This window comes from Lepidochelys olivacea (assembly GCF_965140295.1).
Source record: "Lepidochelys olivacea isolate rLepOli2 genome assembly, chromosome: 2".
In the NCBI taxonomy this organism is placed as follows: Eukaryota; Metazoa; Chordata; order Testudines; family Cheloniidae; genus Lepidochelys; species Lepidochelys olivacea.
This window is the reverse complement of record NC_140412.1, coordinates 17,243,149-17,262,485: the sequence shown is the minus strand read 5'-3', so window position 1 is coordinate 17,262,485 and position 19,337 is coordinate 17,243,149. Positions and strand designations below refer to the sequence as shown.

The 19,337-nt window shown below is 37.7% G+C and overlaps 1 protein-coding gene across 4 annotated transcripts in view; it reads left to right on the top strand.

The window, feature by feature from the left end:
• Positions 1-19,337, top strand: part of EFR3A (EFR3 homolog A) — a 184,487-nt gene that overhangs the window by 16,513 nt on the left and 148,637 nt on the right. For 2 of the 4 annotated variants that reach the window (XM_084621037.1, XM_084621035.1), the window contains exon 3: positions 6,649-6,741. The exons of 1 other annotated variant lie outside the window; for it this stretch is intronic. In XM_084621037.1, coding sequence (XP_084477163.1) covers positions 6,729-6,741 — 13 coding nt within the window. In that variant the 5' untranslated portion in view covers positions 6,649-6,728. Of the gene's footprint in view, positions 1-6,648; positions 6,766-19,337 lie in introns of all 4 variants that reach the window. One more of the 4 variants, XM_084621038.1, reaches the window with a different exon arrangement.

Sequence of the window (19,337 nt, the reverse complement as noted above, 5' to 3'; positions counted from 1 at the left end):
ATATAGTCCTCACGCTAAATTTGGTACTACTCTTTGCTAACTAGGAGGATATATACTGTCTATGCACACTTATGTAAGTAATTATATAGAGTGAACATTCAGATGCTTAATTTTTACATTTGTATTATGTTGAAAATGGTGAATGACTCCTTTATTTACTAGATAATTTTTTACTATGGACTTGTGTCATTCTGCATTTGCATGGGATTTGGAATTCAATTAAAAGTCCAAAAACAACAGTTTAATCTTTTTAGATAAAGAAATCTTCCTTAAATGTGCTGTATACATAAACATTTTTTCTTAACAAAACATGTTTTATATTTAAAACTTTGATTTATTAAGCAAACGAAGTATTATCTGCAGTTAGTGAATTGATGGATTGTTTCTGGTCCCCATGGGCCAGATTTTTGAGGGTATTTAGGTGCCTGAAAATGCAGATAGATGCCTAATGGGATTTTCAAAATTTCTTAAGCAGGGTAAATACCTAACTCCCATTGAAATAAAATGAATTGACATTCAGTGGGAGCTAGACATTTAACCTGCTTAGGTGCCTTGTAGGATTTCCTAAAGCATCAATCACACATCTAAGATATAAAATGCCGTTGAAAAACTGGTCCCAGGTCCTTCAGATCTTTAGAGTTAGTAGATCGCATCCTCTGCCACATGTTTTCATTCATAGATTGGAGTAAGAAAATAAACTTTCCTGCTTTTCAGTTCCAAGTTGGTTTCTTAACTTTGAATGAGCTAATCCAAATGAAGAGAAGATCCTTTCTGCACCTGCTGGCTAAACCATTGCCAAAAGTATTTAATGGAAGAGCTTTTCTGCACAACAGAAATTGAAAGCCCTTAAATTTGGGGATAAAATTGCTCCATTGTAAAGACTGAAAACAATATAGATGCTTGCTTAATACAGTATATGATGTGATTATATTTATAAAGTTTGAATGGACCTCATAAGTTAGAGGTGGTTTCTTGATACTTCTTTAGTTATATAAAGAAATGTCCATAATTCATTCAGATTTTAGGATGACCTCATTGATGCAGCATATTTATGTTTAAATTTTAATAGATTATAAATTTAGGCCTTAACAAACTTTAAATTTAGTTTTAAGCACCATTTTTAAAAAAAAATAATTTGGATAAAAATCTGATATTTGTGATTTAAATACAGAAAATCAGTTTATCCATCCTGGTTGGAGTGGGAAGTGTGTTCATTGTGGAGCTGAAGAATCTGAGCTGTGTGCTTGGGTGGCAAGGCATATGACTTGAGATTGATGTAGATGTGAATGTTGTCTTAACTAGTGATTTTCTAGATTTTTAGTGATTCAATTGATTGGAATACAATTAAGCAGTCTTAACTGTAAATTCACAATTTTTGTGGTGTGTTAGGGGGCTTATTCCTTCACCCACTTACTTCCCTGGTCCTTCTCGCATGAACAGAGAGCAACAATACCCGAAGTCCAAAGGTGCAAACAATTCGATGTTTATTGGGGTGAACTTCCAGCAAGCATGATTCCAGTTTCCTTCCTTAGTATCCTCCTTCCCAGCTCTGACACCACAGAGCCTTACACCTGTGTCCCTGTTCCCATTCCTACCCTTAGCCAAACATGATTCCAACTTCCTTACTCCCATTCCCTGTTCCCATTTCCCCCTTTAGCAAAACATGATTCCAATTTTCTTACCCCCATTCCCTGTTCCCATCTCCCTCTTTAGCAAAACATGATTCCAATTTTCTTACCCCCATTCCCTGTTCCATCTCACACACCCACATGCCCATGCCCATGCCCACCCCCACCCACACCCCCACCCCCGTCACTTCCTCATTGACTACAGATTATATAGTAAAACTTGAGTTCTGCTTAGCTATACCTTAACCAATCATTTTCCTGAAATTTAACTAACCAATCCTAACATATTGTAACATGATTATGTAACCAATTATATCCCACCACCTCAATTAGTTTACACCCAGCAAAATTAATTATACAGCAGACAGGAACAATCACAGAACCAGACAGAGATTATACAGACAAACAACAGCAAAGTGGGAACTATAATGACAAAACAATACAGAAGTGAGGATTTCACATCCCAGCTATTGATAAGTGAGTTCTTGCCAGACAGGATGCTATCAAACTAAGTTTCCTTTTACATTTTCTAGGCACTTCCCTTTCTCTGGAGGTGATAGGAATACAATCCTGTCCTGATAGTGCCTAACAGCCCAATAGCACCTTATTTCAATGTGACTAGTTTGGAATGTGAGGATGTGACCGTTCGCTTCCCAGTTTATGGCTGCCTCTGCTGCTTAGCCAAAGGCCTGAGCCTAAGCACAGGGCCACAAACTGTCACAGTAAGAGAAGGCCCTTACACCAGCAGACAGTGATTTTGATTCTTTCTTTTATACCTCTATCACTAGCCAAGTGATAAGAATACACCTAAATTCTTAGAGTACAGGCCTTTGCAGACAGGCCTGAATATCTATATCCTAACATGGTGGAATGTTTATATTGCCTTTTGTGTTTAACTAGTTAGAATTCTCAACAATGATTGGCAGGCCCATTGTGTGTCACTGGAGTATGCAGGGTAATAAGCAAACATGCAGAAAACCAAGATAATGCATAAAATGTCAGTAATTTTATTTTTACAAGTGTAGCTGGCTATAGTATTAATTAGACTAATACAGTAGTGATGTTTTTATAATAGGAAACAGTACTATAATGTTCTATTTAAATTGTGTAGTTGGAAAGAGATCATTCATTAGAATTCAGGTATATGTATTCATTATGTGAGAATTAGCAAGGTTTAATGTAGAACAAGCCCAACTTTAGAATACTCAAATTGTTCACTCATTGTTACAGAAGCATTCCAAAATCTTGGATTAGGTTTCTTCAATTATTTCTATTTTAGAATTTCATTCCTACTTCTCAAATCCGATGTGTCTGTTTCTGACATTCTGTAATGACTTTTATCTTCAGCCAAAGAATGTGCTGAAGATTTTCTTTTTTTAGTTTGTGTAAAGTGAAGTCTGATTTATTGACTTCAAGGTGGATTAAATGGAATGAAGGCGTTCTCTTCCTTGAGATTACAAATTATGCTTGTTTAAAAAATAGTATTATATGCTATGGGGATTTAAGTCTGTTTTCACTTGGGTTTTACAATCATTCCAAACTCCAAGTAAATTAGTGACTAAGGTTTTAAATCTTACATGGGACAGATTGTTCTCAAAGTCTTTTACAGACTGAGTCAAGACCTATTGCACCAGATGCTGAAAACTTTAAATACAAACTCTTCCTTTCCCACACAATATTGTCTTTCCTTTGTTCTCCTTAATATTCTGTTTCTTGTTTATGGCAAAACTTTTCAGTCTTATATTGTGTTGAGTTTTAAAAAAAATATTATGGTAAGTTAATGACCAACTGAACAATGAGCTTACCAACTTTCTTTTAATATTACTAGCAGAAATTGTACAGAATACATTGCTATCATAGATCTTTTAAGTTGCTTTTATGTTGTCAAAGTTGCCTTTATAGTTCAGTGCCACTCTTCCCCCCGCCCCCAATGCCACAATTGGGAGTGTATATGGGGGAAATAGTTCCATGAAAGTGTTGAAACATCAGTAAATATGAGATTGTATACTTTTTAAAAAATGTTTATCCTTCTTAATATTTTAATTTATAACTGGTATTTCCATAATATCATGTAAAACTAAGAATACAAAGTATTATATGTCTTGCTACAAAGATGCTAAATTTACTGGCAGAGTTACTTGAGAAGATTAGTGGTCATTTCTAAAAAATCTTTTTTGTATTTCAAAGGGTTGTTTGTAGGTACAATAGGGACACAATCAAGTCTACAACTAATAATAAATATCCATGCCAGTTAGCATGTAAGTTGTACACAGCTAAATTTGATTTGTATTTAAATGTCTGCAAAACTGAAATGGAAATAAAATATTTCAGTGGGTTTCTCCATAATTTGTGGTCCTAGGAATTCTACTGTTGCAGATTTTGGCCGAGAATGGTGGATAGTATTGCATCTACTATAAACAAGCACATATTGAGAAAAATGATTCTAACTATATTTCCCCACATTGTAAAAGAGAACTAATAGTTTGTAATTCTTTAAGAAGTAAGGGAAATCAAATACTCTGGAAAGACTAGAAGATAGACATTTCCTTGAAAGAGCCAACAAGAATATTGGAGTGGAAAAACTTCCATTCACACTAATTTATTATGACTTTAAACTCCTATCGAACTCCAGTATGAACAAAGAGGAAATACCTGATACTGAGTGGGAACCAAGATTATATTTGCTTTGACTTTGCAATCACATTAGTCCATAAATAAATGAAAGCAGCATTCCCAGTGAAAAAGGAGCTAAGTTTTTTTTTTTAATTTTTCCTATGAAATATAGGTGACCACCATAATACAGTTTTCCTAAAGCCTTATATATTTTTAAATGTTTGTCATTTTGTATTCTGTGTTGTATTGTTGAAACCCTCACTGTATCTTGCATAGCCAACATAAAGACTTACATACTTTTGTAACAGTGTTTAACAAAAAATAAAGAAGGAGAGGGTTGTAGGGAGAGAGGGCTGTGCAGCAGTCAGGATTCTGTGATGGTGAAGGAATCTGTTTATAAATGTCATGGGAAGCCTTTCAACTTCATTCCATTGGATGATGAGGCAGGAACAGGAAGAGAAAATCTGCTTGGACCTAGTTTTAAAGCCCATCCAAGCTCAAGAGTGAGTCATTTTCATACCTGACCCAAACCTGAAGCATTTAGGCAGGTTGCAAGGGTCTAGCCTCTGGCCTGGATTCTTTCCTTTTCCTGTCACCCCAGACTCCCTATTTGCATAAAGCCCATCTCCCTATTAAAGCCTCCTTCCCAATGCACATGCCTTCTTTACCCAAGGCCCAACACCCCATTGTTTCCCCCGTTCCCTTGCCTTCCCATTCTGTCTCTCTGAACTTCTTCCTTACTGTCTTCCTCATTGTTTTTAACAACAGAAAGCAGCACTGTGGGGAGAACTGGAGCTCAGTTTCTCTGCACTCTTGCCTCAGCTACTCAGTGCACAGGGAAGCCTAGACAGCCATGCCTTGATTCCCAAGGTAGTATGCAGCCACAGAAACTTTAAGGAGCAGTGGCAGTTGGGGCCAAAATTATTTATTAATGAGAATTCTTGAGTCCAGTCTTCTCTCATCACTGACTCATCAGACCAATAGAATGGTAACATGTCAGTCAGCTTCAGAGGAAGGGTGGTGATTGGTTGTTATTTCTGAAGACCAGTTCCCCAATTATGAGTGTCCTGACTTGTTCCCCTCTATAGTCTAAGTGCAAAATTCAACTCAACCATAACTATGGAGCTGCGACCAGTGCTTCAATTGTCAGACGAGCTGTGAACCCATTTTTCATGTCATATTGATGTATACGCCGATCAGATTATAAATAAAAGCTATTCTTTAAGAGTTCCTTTCAAATAAAAATTGATTAGTTACTCAGTGGAAAAAATATATTAATACAAGTGTTTTGTTCAAAGTACTTATACATCTCACTTGTGTAGAGAATCTTCAGATTAATTATTCATGTAAAATTGTGCTTCAATATGAAGTATTTAATGGAGTAGTATTAAAACACCGCAGAACAAAACTTTCCTGATTGTGGATACTAGAAAAGGAATCTTCACATAGATTGTAATTTCTCCTTGAAATAGTTGACAAAGAAGGATTTAATCTGATTTACTTTAGTATTTTCTTGAAACATTCTTTTTTACCAATCTGCTATTACAAACCTTTTATTGATTTTTTGTTTGTTTGTTTAAACACTGTTGTTCAAGTTTTCCTCTTGGTTATGCAGTTACAGTGCAGGTTTCAACATACAGAATATAAAATGACAAAATAATTGAACATACAAGGCTCTAGGAGAACATTGACTACAGTGGTGGCTTACTTTTATTCAGGAGATTTTAAAATAATTTCATTGTAAGTATTCAAAGGGCACTTTGCTTTATATCTGTGTACACGAAAAACATTAAACAATTTTAGTAAAGTTGTACAGTGTTGAGTCCACAAGATAATAATGAAACAATCTGCAAAATACAAAATAACAACTTACAACTGCCCAACTAGGACTCTATCCAGAAAATTGTACCTTTTTAGTAGGTTATACAAGTACATATTCAAAATATGTCTTGGCAGATGGTGAACCTGATAGGCAGAGAACATATTATGCCTATGAAGACTTTCATTTTGTCACATGGATATTGCAGCTCCTAATTAGCTGTTGATTGTCTAGTGTTCTACGTTAGGAAAGGGGCTGTGCAAATTGGAAGCAATTGAAACTTCTGTATCTAAAATTATCTATGCAATTTATAACTGATGAATGATATCTCAATTCATTTTTTTGCATTTTCAGTATTTGATTTAATTAATACCCTTATGTCTTTTCATTCCGTACTAAAAAGTCATGTATGTGTCAGATAGGTTTTTCATTTTGTAAGCTATTAGGTATAGTTTTAGGTTAAAAGCAAGCACCTGATAAAAGCATACTGAAGTTCAAAATCAAAATTTTGCAGTGAATATTTTATAAAAGTATCGCTAAGTTTTATTAACTTACCTGTTTGTTAAAACCTGTCATTGTTATTTACAGAAATTACTTTGCAACTGGTTTTCGTATCAGTCGTTGATTAATCTTCATGTGCAGCATTATTTGATACTGATTTCTGTATCATGGGACGGACGGGTAAGACTCATGCTGATTATACATGCAAGTGTTCTGATTTTTCTTTTTTAAAAATATAAAGATCAATTGGTTTAATTTTTATGTTTCCCATGTGACTATGTGCAAGTTATAGTATCGAAAGACCAAGAGTGAACTGGCCTGAGATGACTGATAGCAATTAATGATACACTGAAAACTTCTTGGCCTGTCTGACAAGTGGCCTCTGGGTTTTCTTTTTTTGCCTTCTGGAAGGGACCAGTGATCACTTTAAGATCAGATACCTTGAGAATAATCAGGGATAGAAATTAATTGGATGCCTCAATTCCAGCTTTCAAATGGTGTAATCTCATTTGTAGGAGTTAATGAGAATATCTGCTGCTAAACTCTTGCTGAAATTGAAGGAAGCTGGTAATTGGAAAAACTAGATCTTAAAGCAAGGATAAGATCATAAAATTTAATAACTCCTCTTGGAGTTACAGCCAAAACTGTGGAAGAGTGAACGGTCTTGGTGGTCTTTGGCACGAACTGGTGGGAGCCCTACAAATGGACAAAGAGTATATTGGCTCTGTTCCACTGGCTTGTGTGAAAGTGTGGTGTAGTTATGGCATTACCCCCTCCATGTGTTCATTGGGTCTCTCAGCTGTAGATGCTCCTAGTCATGTGCACATTGAGATTCTGGCTGACCCCTCTGCGGGTGTCGTTAGGGGGCAGAGGGCTTTTTCACTTATTCCAGAATATGGGTAAAATGGTAACAGTGCCTTTGCTTAAGGTTGCCTCCATTAGAAGACCCTGTTTCCTGTGGCTTAAAACTTTTGAGTTCTTTAACTGTTTGGGTTCAAATTTTCTGAGCTGGGTGTCTGCCTAAAGCTGAAGGCTTTTGCAAGTTTCAACAAAACCAGGGTAAGCATTTCCCAGAATGAATTTTGAGGAAAAATGCATTGTTTTACCCATGTTAAATTCTCTTAGCAATTTCATTGAGAAGTGCCTCTGTGCTTTGGATGAGGAACTCAAAATTTGGCAAGGGGGTCACCTTGTTTATTCCTTTCTGTGGAAAATATACCCAAATTTGGCCAAGTTATAAGCTGCTTTTATAAATCAGTTTGTACACGTTCAGTCGAAGTTTGTTAGAGACTGGCAGCTAAATTTTCAAAAGATTCTATCTGCACTGAGCATGCTGTGTCCCTATATGCGGACCGGACTGTACATGTATCATTCTCCAGAGTGACTGAAAATGCTTCATCCCCAGGCTGCAGGAGCTGAGCAGGACTTCCACTGCAGTTGTTCTTCACAGTACCTGGGGGCTGCTGTGGTATGTGGCAATGGAATGGACAGGAAGGAGACTAGTCTTTTGCTCACAGTAGTCCTGCAGCTGGTGCCCAGCAGCATGGAGAAGGCTGTGCCGGACTGAATGTGAGGTTTTTGGTTTAAGTCAAGTTGGTTTAGCACATCATAAGTGTTGCTTTCAAGTATGATCCTACCTTTGGATAAAATAAAAGTGATAAGGGAGTGACTGAAGCTGTGCCACCTTAAAAAATTATGCAGTATTATACAGACTTTTCCTGTGGAAGAAAAATTCATATGAAAAGGTAACTAGTGGCTTGCTGGGAGTATAGGAAATCATAAATAAACCACAAAGAATATTTTTGAAAGATGGAAAGCCATTTAAAATCCAAACTAGCCTCCAACTGTGATATCTGAAAGGCATGTCCCAATTAAAATTCTCTGTTAATGGAATATTACTTTATTTTGTGAGCCTGTTGCAGATGTTTTGTACCTACTGCAATATTTTTCATAAAAAAAGGCAACACCTTCAAAAGATACAGTAAAGCAGTACCTGATTAAACTACTAATAAATCCTATTAAAACTAATTTGTACTGAGAAAATTTAGAAATATATATAGTGGAGATTGTCTTGCTGTCACCTTATGAGTGTCCTATGCTTTTGAAAATAAACATAACTCCAGAACATTAAATCTATAGACAGTACACTGTAGTACCAATAACTACTGCTTTCATAAGGATTAACACTTCAATATTTATCAATCTTTAAACACTTAGAAATGATCTAAATTTACAGTAAATGTTGAATATTTGATGTTCTGGAAACAGTCTGAGCCCTAACTGATTTCCCATACTCTTTTTACAGTCTTCCCATTTAAATCCACTTGAACATGTTCCATATGGTAATTAAGAGTCTGCACTATTTGTTTAGAGCTAACCCCTGAAGAAGGAAAAACCTGATCTTTGCTCCCTGGACCTCAGATATGGCTGCCAAAGCCCACTTTGTAGAACACCAAATGCAAGGGAAAAAATTAGCTTGTGGTGTCATGAAGATGATGTACTGTTCTAGCACTGGTCTAGGACTCAGGAGATCAAGGTTCTCAGTTCAGCCACCAGAATAATGTAACTGGAGTCGATGTAGCATAGGGCGACTTACTGCAGAGTCTACACTGCACTGGGTCGACGGGAGAAACTCTCCCATTGACTTACCTTACGCTTTTTGTTCCGGTGGAGTACCGGAATCGACAGGAGAGCGATCTTAATGCCTAGGGGTGCTTGCTTTTGCAATGCTAGCCCTATTTTGCCAAGTTCATGTATTGGACAGGGAACCTGCAAGCAGGCATCTGCTTTGTAACAGGATAGGGCCTGACTTTAGATTGGGCCTTAGGCCTTGCACTAGGCCCTTATATCAGGCCTCAGGTCTCAGGCTCTCTCTTTCTACTACTCTGAAAACGTGGCTTCTATTGGACATGTACAATCATTTGTGCGTACCTAAATCTTGTGTATAAATCATGTATCTACCTGTGCACATGGCCTGTTGCTCTCACAAGGCAAATTAAGACTCTATCAGGTGATGTGTATATATATAAATATATTTGTCTGGAACATTGGGTATTTCCATACATTATGCATATGTAAATAATTATATGTGCCTAACTTTAGCAATCTGGAACAAAGTATTTAAAGCCTCACAACACCCTTATGAGAGAGCATATCTCCAGTTCCCTGGATAGGGAAATGAGGTACAGAGAGGCTGTTGCTTGTCAGGGATGCACAGTAAGTCTTGCTGGAAATAAAACCCAGAACTCCTGATCACAAATCCCATGCGATAAACAGTAGACTGTGCTCTCTTATTTGAAATGAGTAGTACCAAAGGTTTAACTTTCATTTTCAAAGCATTTTACAAAAATTAAACAATCCTTTGAACAACACAAAATTTCCATACCAGATTATGGCCAAACTCTGTGAAACATTGCATTTTTTAATGTAGTGTTGCAATTTAGATTTTCTTTTTTCTGTGTATTGAGCGTAATATTAAAGTATATTGAGTAGAGAATGCCTTTTCTGGGTTTTAGCCATACTTACTTATAATCAGGAAACAAAGACTATGTTCAGTGACAGTTAAGGCTGCATTAAGACACACGTAGGCACTCAAAACCTTAAAAGCAGGGAAATAAGATAAGGGGGAAAACTCCTGTTTCTTTCCATCTTCTCATTATTTACAATGTTGTTAGTATCTAGAACTTTATATGGCTTTCACTTCTGTGTCCAACAGATACCAAAAAGCAATACATACCCAACTTCATCAAATTTGCCCTCTAAAGTGAAACCTCAACAGTAACATCAGCAGTGTGAAAGCAAAATAAGTTCCAAAAGCATGTGACAAATGTGTCAAACTGTTGATGCAAGAGGCTGGGGTCACTGAGTTTTGCATGACAGTGAACTGAATAAAGTTGGGTTATGTATTGCTGTCTGATATGGGTTGGAGATGGAAGTGAATGCCTTTTGGAGGAAGTTTTAACAGTATTGTAATCAATGTAAAGATGGTAAGGGATACTGGAAACTTTTGTTAACTTGAAAGTATAAAAGTATGAACATACAAGGGTTTGAGTGGGTAGGATGGGTTTTGGTGCAACCTGAACTGTCACTAACCTTAATTCTTGTTTGTTAATTTCTCACACAATAGCAACTTGGGGGCCCAGAGGAGGGTTAAAGCCACTTTGTGGTAGGTGCTGTGTAGAAACGTAGTAAAAAGTCTGCTGTCCAAAGAGAACTGATAGTCTATGGCTGTAAGCAAAATTGGGGCTTGAATTTGACAATGCAGCTGGTGACTGAAACAGGCAAATGGGAGTAAAGAGAAGGGTGGGAATACGAGCTAAGAATAAAAACAGAATTTTATGCATAGTAAGCAGTAGTATTATGATATATATTTAATTATTGACCCAGTCATATTCTCACTCACGTCATGTTTTGCTACTGACTTCGCTGGGGGTAGGTCTGGGTGCTGTGTGTGCATTGGCATGTCCTGCAATACCTTGGTTGCAGCTTAGAAAGAACTACTGAAGACAGATGATACAGCAGCCTTAACCCTGCCCTCTTGGGATTGCCAGTCGTCAGTCACCCTCTCTGACGATCCCTCTGTACATACCCCATTACCAAACTACACTCTCCCAATATCCATTACTGTATATCAGACATCCATAACATCCATAGTGGCTGAGGATAGGGAAAGGAATCTGGTAAACAGGTTGTGCAAAAAGGGGACAGAGTTAAGGTTGCAGTGTATGTTCTGTGATGTACAGTTGTTGTAATGGTAAAGATGTGTGGCTTAACTTTTAATTTTACTTTTGTGGATTTGTAGTCACCCTAACTGATTAAGTTTTTTTGCTTATTAATATAAGACATGCTAGTCTTGCAGTGCTTACAGTCCGTGTATAAAGTTTGTCTTATGAGATTCCCAACAAAATAATTGAACCTTAATATTTAAAATCTAGGTAGATTTTTGTAATTAGTTCTTGAAGAGGAAGTTTTATGAGCACATATAGTGAAAGATTACTTTGTGTGAAAACAAGACCCAGTTTTTTTTGCCATGAAAGCTAATGGAGAAAGAAGCATGGTGACAGAAACTTTTTGTTGTGAACCTCTGCTGGGGAAAGTTTTAAAGTGAGAATTCCTCGATAGGGGAAAAAATTTGAATCTCCTCAGGCCATGTCTATACTACTAGCTTATAGCAGCACAGCAGCACTGATGCAGTTGCGTTGCTGTAAAATGGCTCATGTAGCTGCTATATGCTCACAGGAGAGAGCTCTCCCATCGACATAATAAAACCATCTACACGAGTGGTGGTAGCTATGTAAGTGGGAGAAGCTGTCCTGCCGACATAGTGCTGTGCACGCTACCACTTATGCTGGCAAAATTTATGTTGCTTCAGGGGCATGTGTGTTTTTTTTCACATCCCTGAGCAGCGTAAGTATTGCCAACGTAAGTGGTAGTGTAGACATGGCCTAAGCCAGTTAGCACTTTTTACCAGCATTATAGACTGAGTTACTGAAGTTTTCAAATCATGGTTTAAAGACTTCAAGTTACGTAGAATTCACCGTTGACACTAGTTTAAACATGCAAGTGACCATGCCCCATGCTGCAGAGGAAGGCAAAAAACTCCCAGGGTCTCTGCCAATCTGACCTGAAGGAGAATTCCTTCCCAACCCCAAATATGGTGATCAGTTAGATCCTGAGCATGTGGGCAAGACCTGCCCAACAGATTCCTGGGAAAGAATTCTCTGTAATAACTCAGAGCCCTCCCCATCTAACTATTCTGTCTGAATAATTTAGCTATGTAGTGAATGTGTGTATGTTGGCACAGGTGCTTTTAGGCCCTAATCCAGCGAACTGTTTAAGCACATGCTGATTATTGAGTGCTTTGCTGGACTGGGGCTTGAGTGAGGGTGGGATGTGCAAGTCCTTATTAGTTTAGACTGCACAGTTTACTCTTTATTAAATTAAAAACCTGTCTTGTCCATTTGACATTTTTAAAAAACAGTTTAAATAATGTCTTCATTTATCTGTAGAAGAAAAAGTATTCTTAAAACATTATTAATTCCAAAACTAGTTAAGGTTGCTGTATAACAGCATAGTTTACCCATCACTTTACAAAACCCACGCACTTGAAAGTAAAAATTGTAGGTAGACCTCAAATCTTGCATTATGTATGAAAACACATTCAAATCAAGAGTAAAGAACTTCATATTTCATCCCAGCATAAATAGTGATTAAAAAATCAGTTCTCAAAATGTAATTGTAAATCAGACTAAAAATGTATTCCTGTACATTGTCATATATTGAACAGCCTCAAATGTAAGTTAATTCATATATTTTCCCTCAGAAATTAATACTTTTCCTCCTAAAACACTATTAAAATTTCACCTTACTGATGTCAGCTTGTTCTTTGAAGGTACAGTAATTGTTAATGCTAACAGGCAGTCGTTGTCACACAAATTAATAGGCAGCAGGTTTAATACAAACAAGACGGAGTATTTTTTTTATCCACAGAACATAGTTAACTTGTGGAACTCATTGCCATGGGGTATTGTGATGACCAAAAGTATAATTAGATACAATTTAGATAAGAACTAGATAAGTTCAAGGAGGATAGGTCCAGCAATAGCTACTAGCCAAGATGGTCAGGGATACAACGCCATGATCAGGGACTTCCTCTGACTGCTAGTAGCTGGGGAGGGGAGGAGGAGTGGATCACTTAAACTGCCCTGTTCTATACACTCCCACTGAAGCGTCTGTACTGGCCAGTGTTGGAGACAGGCTACTGGGCTAGATGGACCATTGGTGTGACCAGTATGGTAGTTCTTATGTAAATCATCACCTTCTACTCATCTGTTATGAAAAAATGGTTCCTTTGTATCTTCAGCCATGTAGTAACTGTGTCAAAGATTGCATACAATTAGAAAATGTTTGCATGGATATTGTGTGAAACTTGAAAGTAAAAGTTTAAGCCAAGATCTTCAAAAGTGACTAGTGGTTTGTGGCTCAATTTTTTGGGTGCTCCAGTTGAGACATACTAAGGTCTAAATTCATCAAGTCACTTATGTCCCTCTTTTTCCTTGATTACATCACTAACTTAAAGCATAAACTACTCAGATGCTTAAAGTTAGGCATACGTTTAAGTATCTTGCTGAACTGGGATCTTAATTTGTCTCAAGCTAGGTGCCAAAATCCTTAGTTATTTCTGAAAATCTTGATTATAGCGTTTATTTTTAATGTCAAGCAGAGATGGATCTAGCCTCTTATTTGTGGCTATGTAAAATTAGGTTTTCCTCCTCCTGATTTTGGAAAGTATAAGGTGTATGGGGAGAGCAAGCTGCCCGTATGTGGGGAAGATTACTATGTGAAAAATGAGTAAATGTTTGTTGCTGAGACTGCACTTAAGCATTTCCGTGCTACAGATACACTTCTGGTTTTCTGACAGTTATACCTAGATTGTTCCCTACCCAAAACAATGTTCCAATATGCAAAATAGATTGGAAGTTAATAAGTTTCATAACACAGGTAAATCTTTGAAATGTTTCCAGAGAAACGTTTAGATTTACCCAGGTTATAAAACACAGGTAAGATCGTGGATAAGATCCTGTCTACTCTGTATGTGTTTGTAACAAGGAATAACTATGCTTTCTTGTATGGCTATATCTCAAGTGCAAGTCTGGTCTAAGGCCCCTTGTACACCCGAACAGTTTTACCAGGTTTTTAACTTGTTGGTGGCATTAGTTGGTTCCAGATGTGGTGTTTTTGTGTTATATTTGTTGAACAGTAACTCTGGATGTTAATGTTTCCCATCCAGTAGTCTAGGCTCTCACAAAGCTGTCCTGTAATCAGGTCAGATCTGTTTAGAGGATGCTATCTGCACAACATCTCATGTCTGTATCACCAGACTGAGTGGTCCTCTCTCCTCCTCGTTCTGTGTCCCATGCATGGATACGTTGCCTCACATGTTTTTCATGTTGCTTTGTATGTATGCTGGGGACCTTTGATTTCCTGACTTTCCCAGAATGCACTGGTAAAAACAGTGAAGTCAGTGTTGGTGGTGGATGTGGATACATAAGTTTGACACTTGGTTTTGATGTGGAAAAAGCTGCTGGATGGATGTAGCTCAATCATATTTATTGCAACTGTGTCAGATAAATGTGTAACCTGGCTAGTTTAATAATTGTAGTGTAGAGATAGCCTTAGTTAAAGAAGGGGTATGTGTGATATGGCACATGATTGTGGGCTGGGAGCACATCACAGGGTAGAAAATTAAAGCTGCTTGGAACGTCAGCCTAGTAGGGATTTAGGAGCAAGCATTCTGAGTCTTGTGAAACTACAGAGTGGAATATTACACTTTCATTGGGTGTAATTGCCCAAAAATGTTATATTACACTCAGTGTAATAGTAGGCATCCTTCAGTCTTGAGAGACCATGGTACTTGAGAGAGTATTACACTCTCTCAGAACTAAATATAATCCAATTTTCCTGACATGAGTTATGAAAAAGCCATCTTAAAGTTGTGGCCCCTGTCATTACTATTTATAGCGTGATAGTTCTTTCTATATTAAGTGGACAAGTGTAAGAAAAACATATAACTTTTTTTTATTGAAGTTAAGGAGGCTATGATGAAAAATCTAATTTTGGACCAATCAACCTTGGCAGTGTACATCTTGAAGCAATATTGTGTATCCTACTCCAGTTTGGTTATTGCTTGCCTAGCTTACTTTAATAAAGCAAGGTCAGAAACACAATAACTTCTGTCAACAACTTGTCTTTGTGAAACGATAACTTTCTGAATTTCTTAATTATGGTTTGTGACAGGGTGGCATTTGGGACTGATATAAATAAGATGATAAAATATGTGTGTTGTATCTTTGTATTAATCCCCATATCTTTATCCCAGAGATGATGATCATGAGTTTTATGGCAGCTGACAAACACATTGGCAGGTACTACCTGCATTTTTAAAAGCTCAGAAGATACACCTTTAGAAAGCTTTTACTGTTACTTTCACTAGACAGCTTTACTTCACAAGGGTAGCACTGTGTATGTGCTGATAAGTTACTTTTATTTTTTTGGTTGAAAAACATAAGAATGGCCCTACTGGGTCAGACCAAAGGTCCATCTAGCCCTGTATCCTGTCTTCCAACAGTGGCCAGTGCTAGGTGCTTCACAGGGAATGAACAGAACAGGTAATCATCAAGTGATCCATCCCCTCTTGCTCATTCTCAGCTTCTGGCAAACAGAGGCTAGGGACGCCATTCCTTCCCATCCTGGCTAATAGCCACTGATGGACCTATCCTCCATGAATTTATCTAGTTCTTTTTTTTTTAACCCTGTTATGGTCTTGGCTTTCACGCCATTCTCTGGCAAGGAGTTCCACAGGTTGACTGTGTGTTGTGTGAAGAAATACTTCCTTTCATTTGTTTTAAACCTGCTGCCTATTAATTTCATTTGGTGACCCCCTAGTTCTTGTGTTATGAGAAGTAGGAAACAACACTTTCTCTAAACCTCATGATTTATAGACCTCAATCATATTCCTCCTTTGCCATCTCTTTTCCAAGCTGAAAAGTCCCAGTCTTATTAATCTCTCCTCATACGGAAGCCGTTCCATACCCCTAATAATTTTTGTTGCCCTTTTCTGAACCTTTTCCAATTCCAATATATCTTTTTTGAGATGGGGTGACCGCATCTGCACACAGTATTCAAGATGTGGGCGTACCATAGATTTATATAGAGGCAACATGTTATTTTCTGTCCTATTATCTATCCCTTTCTTAATTATTCCCAGCATTTTGTTTGTTCCCAACATTATTCCCAACTTAAAAGATTTTCAGTATTGACCATTTTTCTTTGCTACAAATTCTTCACTTTTATGTTTGACTTAAACCTACATCATTATTCATTTTAAAACTTTATCAGATGACAGCATGATGGCAGAAATTGTCTATTCTAGAATTCTGATGGGAAGTAAGATGCAATTTATACATGCCCAACTTTGAACAATATCTGTCAGAAAGGCAGACTGTGACAGTGACGGGGAATATAGAGATTTCAAGGATGGATGTTGATTTCCCGCAAGCCAAATTCAAATACAGATTTCCCCCGCGTATGATGATAAATTGAATCAGGGTGATTGAAATTAGGATAAAAATGTTTGGGTTTTTTTGGAGATTTGTGTTTTCCTAGGTGCTGGAATACTATGAATATGATAGTAGTATAAATAACTAGGTTTTCCCTCCTGCAACAGCTGAAAATTTCTCTTGGGTTAATTGCAGATATACTTACCTGGAAAAAAAAGCTCAATGTAGTTGATCTTTGCAGACATTTTGAGTTTGGTGAATAATAATGTTTTAGATTCTTTATCAATCATTTTTATATACAGAATAATTTTTGCTATTGACTGAATCAAAAAACGTGTCCATCTAATGTTTGAAACAACCATTTAAAAATTTTGTATTTAACAGCGTAAGAAGGTGGGGAGCGAGAGCAGGATTGAATGCCAGAGGAATTGTGGTTTTGAAGAGCAAAACAAAAGTGTGGCCAGAAAGCCAGGAAACCCAAGAGCTTGAAAGATTGGGTAATGAATGTCTGTAATGAAGTGTGTTTTTGTGGAGACGCTGTGAAGTCACAAATGGAAGGCGTTAGTCAGAAGTTTGGAACTGAGAGCATACGGCATAGGGGTATTAAACATTGAATAGATCAAGACTTGCAGAGTAATGAAATTGTACCCAGCAGTACCACATAATTGTCAAACTCTATAAATTCACAAGGTGGCACCATAAAATAATTAGAGCTCTGCTTTATTTTCTTTCTTCGTTTAAAAAGTGTCACTAAAACCTATGAAGTAGTGGAATACAATCTAATTAAGGAAACCTTTCTTCAGTCAACAAGATATCTTTAAAATCTCCAAACTAATAAGACCTCATTTTCTCAATAAATTCCATTTTTGTGGGACCCACACTTCATCTCAGATCCCTAGTTGTGAGGGTTTTGATTCTTGAGGGCAGAAGATGTGTGGTGAACAAGCCATGCCCTACTGTGCAGAGTATAAATACTGCCTTTCAAATGTTCTAGTGAGTTCCTTCTTGACTGTGGTCAGTGAGTAGCCTGCCTCATTGGCCATAGCTCCAGCTTTTCTTTAGACCCTAACAGTTCCTCATTTTGTATCTTCCAGTCAGGTGTGGTATGATTGTTGAAATCTTTCACTTGAGTGCTTTGATAGATTCCCGTGGTGATTTGGTGCATGCCTTGGCGTTCAGATGCCACTGGTTGTTGGTGCCTGGCAGCTCTTCCATGCTCAGTCACGTTCATTCTTTAAGCTAGTACCTTGGAGCTTTGATGATTGCATTCCCCGGGCCTCTTGAATCAGCCAGTTGGAACTTCAGGAAGTGTTTAAGATGCTTTAGGCTCCCCCATTCCCTACATGATTCCAGCTACTTGAGTTTAGGTATGGTGAGTCTTTTTGCTATGGGCTGCTATTTGAATTCAGATGATCTGGAGCACTTGGACATCAGATACTTCTACTGAGGAACAAGAGGACAATAACTCCCCAAGGAAGGTGCTGTCTTTCCAGGTTCTTTACAGATGCTGTCAAAGGCAATTGATTTTTGAGCTTAAATCAGTTCAGAAATCTGAAAAGCTCTAAATTGAAGGTATCTCATCACTGAACCTTTGTTCAGTTGGGTTGCTGTGACTTTGTGCCTATTTTTTACTAGATAATAGAGGAAATCATGGTAGAGCCTTCACACAGCTGTCCTAGTCTCAAAGGCAGTTGAGGAAAAAGTGCAGCTTATCCCCCCATGTCCATGTGAGAGCGTAGTGGTGAAGGCAACCACAGCTAGAAGACTGGCCACACCTGTGGTACGGTACCCCATGATTGTGAACTGCAGAATGGGGTTCATCAGGACATACTATTTACCAGCCTGTTGCTGCAACTGTGTAACATGAATTACCAGTTCTTTCTGACCAATGTCCAGATGAAGTCATGGAAGAAGGCTTCTACCTAGATCAGTTTGCTTCTCCAAAGAAAGGTCAGGAACTTAGGAAGGAATTCTGTGAGGACACACATCTGGCCTGGAATCAGGTTCAAACAGGATTTGAAGCAGGTGAGATGGTGGAGGCCACTGTCTCAGGTTGAAAGCTGATCTGCTTAGTTGCAGGTATCTAGATTACATCAGACCATCCTTCCTTTCACTAGAAACAGAATTTCACTGTGATGTTGGTATCGGTTTTTTGCTGAGGGCAAAAGAAACAGACCACCCAGCATTCTCTTGGGTCTGTATTTCTGATTGTGCCCTTCCCTCGAGAAAGAGAAGGGAAAGGTGAAGCAGATTGTTTCAATCAAATTTTATTCTACACTGAAGTCAGTGGGACTTAAGCACTTGTGTAAATATGGCCATGAAGAGGCATAGATGTAAATATATGTTTAAGTGGCTTCTTGAGTTGGGCCCTAAATGAGCATTTAGGTAAGGACACATCATAGTTTTGTACTAGATGTAATAGCTGAACAGTTAAACTAATCTGGAGTATGTGTTCTGGTGACTCAAGTCATTGAGTTCTAAGGTCCAGTACCTGTACTGGTTCAATGAATATCTCCTGTGCAGAAAAAAGATAAAAGTTAATAAGGTGGTCAAGGTGCATCTTAAAGTAGCTGACTACTGTTTACCTTATTGAATCACATTGAGATCAGACTAGATGATCACAGTGGTCCCTTCTGGCCTTGGAATCCATGGGAATCTGCACATTTTCACATTTTTGGAGCTCCTTCTTGCTATGATCTCATTTTTGTGTCCGTTCTT